This window comes from Dipodomys ordii, unplaced genomic scaffold (assembly GCF_000151885.1).
Source record: "Dipodomys ordii isolate 6190 unplaced genomic scaffold, Dord_2.0 Scaffold129, whole genome shotgun sequence".
Taxonomy (NCBI): domain Eukaryota; kingdom Metazoa; phylum Chordata; class Mammalia; order Rodentia; family Heteromyidae; genus Dipodomys; species Dipodomys ordii.
In genome coordinates this window covers 2,365,541-2,371,575 of record NW_012267345.1, presented here as the reverse complement: position 1 = coordinate 2,371,575, position 6,035 = coordinate 2,365,541, and the positions used below count along the sequence as shown (strand labels likewise).

Below are 6,035 nucleotides of genomic sequence, written 5' to 3'. Positions count from 1 at the left end.
CGGGGGTGATGAGCCTCTGGCCCTGATAAGGGGTGGGGCTCTGGCCCTGGCTCTCGGTGGGGAGGTGATGAGCCTCTGGGCCTGGTTGGGGGGGGGGCGATGAGCCTCTGGGCCTGGTTCTCCGGGGGATGAATCTCTGGCTCCGGCCATAACCGCTCTGACTGGGCAACCCTGCACACAGCCACTGCCCACTTCAGTTTCTGCCGGACCCTCTTGGAGCACACTGTGTCAGCCGAGAGCATCCCTTGCCACCTGCCTCGGGCACCGGGCCCAAGCCTCACGTGGTGCGACTCCCGGAGCCAGAGGGCTTCCAGCCGCAGACCAGTCAAGCTTCTTCAGCAGCCTGGCACGGAGGCCTCCCAGGTGCCGCCTGTCCCCCCAGCCTGAGCCCCCTCCTTTCTGCTGTCGCCCCCACTCCACATGCCCTCCGTCCTTCCTTGCAGGGCCGTCTGTATTCTGAGCACTATGGCCTGTACCACACAAGTCCCTCACTGGGTGGCTTGACCCGGCCTGTGGTCTTGTGGAGCCAGCAGGACGTCTGCAAGTGGCTCAAGAAGCACTGTCCCCACAACTACCTCGTCTACGTTGAGGCCTTCTCCCAGCACGCCATCACTGGTATGCTGGGGCCATGGGCAGCGAGGCCCAGCAGCGTCCAGAGAGAACACCTCCCTCAGGCTCCCGTGTTCTCTGAGCCAGACTCCCTGCTGGGTCTTTACTGTTTGTGTCTGTCCCTTCCAATCACACTGTTCTGTCTTCATCGGGTACCTCCCCTTTCTTTCTTGTTCCTGCATTGGCTTGCTTTTATTTTTTCCATTTTTTTTGGGGGGGGTCGGTTGTGGGGCTTGAACTCTGGGCCTGGGCGCTGTCCCTCAGCTCTTCAGCTCAAGACAAGTGCTCTACCACATAAGCCACAGTGCCACTTCCGGTTTTCTAGTGATTAATTGGAGATAAGAGTCTCACAGACTTTCCTGCCCAGGCTGGCTTTGAACTGCCTCCTGGGGCAGCTAGGATGACAGGTCTGAGCCACTGGCGCCCGGCTTATTTTTTCAATTTATTCTGAGGCACTGTCTGCCTTGATGTACCTGTTGGCCTTGCTGGAGCCCTCCTTCCTCTCCCCTCTTTCCCCAGGCCGAGCACTGCTCCGGCTGAATGCAGAGAAGCTGCAGCGGATGGGACTGGCGCAGGAGGCCCAGAGACAGGAGGTGCTGCAGCAGGTGCTCCGCCTGCAGGTGCGGGAGGAGGGGCGGAGCCTACAACTGCTCAGCCAAGGTCAGTGGGAGGATCGGAAGTGCCAGACTGAGGGGGACTGAGCCCAAAGTGCAGGGTGAGTGGTGTCACGGGAAGAGGGTGACTGGAAGCCCTGGCAAGGAGTGAGATGTGGTAGACCGGTTTTCTCACACCTGTCCCTCCTACAGCTTCCTTCGGAAACATGCTGTAGCTGTTGCCCGGGCCTGGACCCCAGACCCCAACACTGTGACCGGAGCCCACAGCCAAGGATGAGACAGAGCTGGCCCCACTTGGACGCTGGCAGGATGCCCCAATGGCTAAACCCCTCCCAATGAACAGGCAGGACCAGAACCACAACCTTCAGATGCCTCTGGTTGGCACTCCAGGCTGTGCCCTGGGGAAGGGGAGGGGCTACTTGTGTGGAGCCCCTCCTCCTGGGACCCAAGCCCAGGCCCACTCCCTAGTGCTGCTTGCAGCAGGCAGGGCAGCTTCCTGGAGCCAAAATGGGGTTTGGATGGTCCCGGCTCCCAGGGAGTCTGTTTATTTACATTCCCTTTACCTTGTGACCATCTGCAGTTACCTGGCTCACCCATCATTCTCTTGACTCCTCCAGTCTGTGCCCTCCCGGGTGCCACCAGTCAGCTGACAGTGGGACAATCTGCTTTGGCTCCCTTTGGCTTGTGTTCCTGCCCCACCCCCCCAGCAGGCCCAAACCATGGTTTAGAGTAACGACCTTGAGTAGGCACCAACCCAGCCAGACGCCGCGGCAAGGCCTTCAGTCATTATGAAATCTTTGCCACCTACTCCTGAAATCAGAGGCAGAGAGAGGCCCAGGGTGCCCATGTCCCAAAGACAAAATGTGGTACTGAAAGGTCTCCAGCCCTGTTCAGCTCACCGAGATCAGCAGCACTTCTGGCCTTACCTTCTGGAGAGTCTCGCTTTTAGGCATCATCCCAAATCCCTGGCTCTTGGAGACCACCTTCAAGAAGCAGTCCTGATGTGGGTCTCCTCTTGTTGTTTTCTCCAGAAAATGTGCATTTACAGGAGAGGCTCTCCTGAGGGTCTTCCCCTCACATCTGCCACCAGGCACCTGAGCAGCCCCTTCCTGGGTGTTTGGGGGCTGGTGCTGCCTGGCAGACGAATAATAAGTGTGGTCTTTGCAGCCACCTTCTCATTCTTCTGCCCTTTCCCATTCCCCCAGGGAATTGAAAATCTCAGGGACAGGTGAGGCTAAGCCTCCAGTCTGTGTGCCAAGAGCTGCCCTTGGGACTTGAAGTAGACCATTGCAGGTACCAAGTAGAATTTGGACCACTGGCCTGATGCCTTTCATACTGTATGTACCCCACCCACCAGGGACCCCTCGCATATCTGGCTGCTTCCAGTATCCCTGTCCAAACTGTGCTACCCACCTTCAGTCAGAGGGCCCATCTCTGCCCCTTTCCCTCCTCTAACTCGTCTATCCAGTGTTCCTGTTTTGTCTTCCTTGTTTTTCCCTCACTTTTTTATACTCTGACAAAAAAAAAACAAACAAACAAACAGAAATAAACCTGGTTGTCAAGTAAGTGCCCAAAGTGCTGGGTCTGGGAGGAAGGAATATCTAGCATAGCACCTGCAGTGGGAGATCACTAGGAAGCAGGGTTCAAGTATCTAGCATATGGGTGGGAAGATGGCTCAGTGATAGAGTGCTTGCCTCATGTGCATGAGGCCCTGGGTTAAATTCCTCAGCACCACATAAGCAGAAAAAACCAGAAGTGGTGCTGCTGCTCAAGTGGTAGAGTGCTAGCCTTGAGCCGAAGAGCTGAGGGACAGCACCCAGGCCCAGAGTTCAGGCCCCACGAATGTCAACAAATAACAAGAACAAAAAAAAACCCTCAAGTATCTAGCATAGCACCTGCAGTGGAGATCACAAGTCCTGGAAGTGCTTCCTGTTAACTCTGGGTCCCCAGTTAGAGGACAAGAAGCCTGAGGCAAGGGCTTGTGAATGGTACCCGGGGATTAGCACACAACACCCCCCCCCACTAGAAGCTACTGACAGACAACCCAGACACATGTTTGTGGGGCTGCTGTAATAAAGAACTGTGAATAGTAGCTTCCTACAACAGAGACTGAAAGTGTAGCTCACTGGTAAAGCATGCACAAGGTCCTGATCTTGTGATCATGGTATGATCTCCAATACAAAAAAGAAAAAAAAAAAGGAGGGGGGAGGAGAAAAAGAAAAAAATATATAGTTCTATAGATAAGAAATCAGCAAGGCTGTACTCCCTCTGCTTCCTTGCTTTTCCCAGCTCCTCCTGACTGGGGCTGGCTCAAGGACACACTGTGTGTCGTCACTCTTCTGCCTCAAATCTCCCTGTTTGTTCTCACAGGGAAAGTTAAGAGTTAGGGCCTACTTGCGTAGTCCAGGTTGACCTATCGTTCAATCAAATTGGCAAAGACTTTTTTCCCCCCAAATAAAAGCCCAGTCACAAGTTCAGGAAGTCGATATGGTCATCTGTTAGAGCTCACTATTCATTCTCACACAGAGGTTGCCCTGACATAGCACACAGACCAGAGCACCCACCTGCCACATATACACACAGCAACCAGACATATAAATAGGAACACAGAGGTATAAACCATAGACACATAGACACACAGAAAAACAAAATGGTATAACATTCAGACATACAACAATATGCCTCAACAAAGATAAACACATCTGTGTGTTTAGGGAGACACACAAACAAAATGATTCCCATGGATATATAATAACAACCTCACATACACAGATGTAATTACAGACAAGTACTACTGTACAACACATGCATGATATACACAACTCTGCAGTATTACACAATACCGTGACATCTAGATACACAGAAAGCAATTGGTCCTTCACCTGGTGAGACATATTTAATATTTACATGAAGTGTCATATCCTAGATGAACCTATGCTAAGATACAGATATGTACCCTAAGGTCTAATCACCTGGATACTAAGATACAGGTGAGGATCAATCTTACATAGCACAGGATGTGCAGATATGAGCACATATCACATCACACTGTGATCTCCGAACGTGGATGCCACCCGACACACTGTCACTCAGACGGACGCTCACATATCCCACTGTAAACATCCAGATTTACACAGGGAAAGCTTGTAACTTTGGTGTACCTGGGGTGACACACTGACCCCTCCCAACATTCCACACTGACAAAAAAAGGTGAGGATATTTATTATGAGAACAATGCTCTCTTCCTCTTGGGGTCACTGGGGGAGACTGTGCACACTGGCCTCTCCTTTGGCTTACAGTTCCAAGGAAAGGACCAATGGATTGAATTCTGCACAGGGCCCAATCCCGCCTCTGTGTAGAGCACTCTGTGTAGGCCTCAGGTCAAGTAGATTTTGAAAGGTCTTGAAACCAGCCACCTGTGGCTCACACCAATAATCCTAGTTACTCCGAAGGCTGAGATCTGAGGATCACAGTTCAAAGCCGGCCTGGGCAGCAAAATCCTTGAGACTCTTTTTTTTTTTTTTTTGTCAGTCGTGGGGCTTGAACTCTGGGCCTGGGCGCTGTCCTTCAGCTCTTCAGCTCAAGGCGAGCTCTACCACTTGAGCTACAGCGCCACTTCCGGTTTTCTGGTGGTTTATTGGAGATAGGAGTCTCACAGTCTTTCCTGCCCGGGCTGGCTTTGAACCGCGATCCTCAGATCTCAGCCTCCTGAGTAGCTAGGATTACAGGCGTGAGCCACCAGTGCCCGGCTTTCCTTGAGACTCTTAATGGCCAATTAACAACCAGAAAAATCAGAATAGCACTGTGGTTCAAGTGGTAGAACACTTGCCTTGAGCTGAAGAGCCCAGGGAGCATGCCCAAGCCCAATGTTCAAGCCCCAATGCAGACCCAAAAAACCCCATCAAAACCAAAAACATACCTTTAAAGTCAGTTCTAAACCAGGCACTGGTGACTCACACCTATAATCCTACCTCCTCAGAAGGCTGAGATCTGAGGATCAGGGCTCAAAGCTAGCCTGGGCAGGAAGTCCTTGAAACTCTTCTCTACACATAACCACCAGAAAATCCGAAGTGGAGCTGTGGCTCAAAGTGGAACACTGCCTAGTCCCGAGGCCGACAAAAAGAATAAAAGTCATTAATACACATTAGACAAGGTTTCAACGGTATTGTGGGCACAAACTGGAAACCCAGCTTTCTGAGCTCCTACCAGGGAGAGGTGTGCGGTGAGCAGGAAGAATGAACGGGGCTCTGGATGCAGGCTGGGGCTCAGGCCTGACTGGCCTTCTGCCTTCCCGCCATCAGCTGGCGCTTGCCTCTAGCTCACCCGGGTCAGCACAGTGCTGAGCTCCGCGTGGGGTCTTGTTAACATCGGGCCTGGCACCGGGAACCCAGGTTCTGGGCTCAAAGCCGGCACCAGGCCTGGCCGCGGTTCCGGGGCCACTGCCCGCTGCGCTGGGAGAGGCTGGGGTTGAGTGGTGCCTGGGGGCCGCCGCGGCCATGCGCACAGGAGGCCAGGGCAACACGGGAGGCCACGGTGACACGGGCGGCCACGGCGCACGGGAGGCCAGGGCAACACGAGTGGCCACGGCGCACGGGAGGCCAGGGCAACACGAGTGGCCACGGTGACATGGGCGGCCACGGCGCAGGGCGGCCACGCGCACAGGAGGCCACGGCGCACGGGAGGCCACGCGCACGGGAGGCCACAGCGCATGGGAGGCCAGGGCAACACGGGAGGCCACGGCGCACGGGAGGCCAGGGCAACACGGGAGGCCACGGCGCACGGGAGGCCACGGCGCAGGGCGGCCACGCGCAC

The 6,035-nt window shown here is 54.2% G+C and overlaps 2 protein-coding genes across 3 annotated transcripts in view; both read left to right on the top strand.

Annotated features, from left to right (window-relative positions):
- The window catches only part of Znf512b (zinc finger protein 512B), a 22,926-nt gene that overhangs the window by 3,538 nt on the left and 13,353 nt on the right, over positions 1-6,035 (top strand). The gene's annotated exons all lie outside the window — the stretch shown is intronic.
- Samd10 (sterile alpha motif domain containing 10) lies at positions 100-2,939 on the top strand. The gene is made up of 5 exons (XM_013030337.1): positions 100-103; positions 182-363; positions 444-615; positions 1,129-1,269; positions 1,416-2,939. The coding sequence occupies exons 1-5, from the start codon at positions 100-102 to the stop codon at positions 1,436-1,438; spliced, it is 522 nt and encodes a 173-aa protein (XP_012885791.1). The 3' UTR covers positions 1,439-2,939.

What these genes read in the sequence shown, in the direction of transcription:
- Samd10 (XM_013030337.1), top strand. An exon ending in CTGGCACGGAGGCCTCCCAG is followed by an intron (nt 364 to 443) that starts GTGCCGCCTGTC and finishes CCTTCCTTGCAG; the next exon opens with GGCCGTCTGTATTCTGAGCA. An exon ending in CCTACAACTGCTCAGCCAAG is followed by an intron (nt 1,270 to 1,415) that starts GTCAGTGGGAGG and finishes TCCCTCCTACAG; the next exon opens with CTTCCTTCGGAAACATGCTG.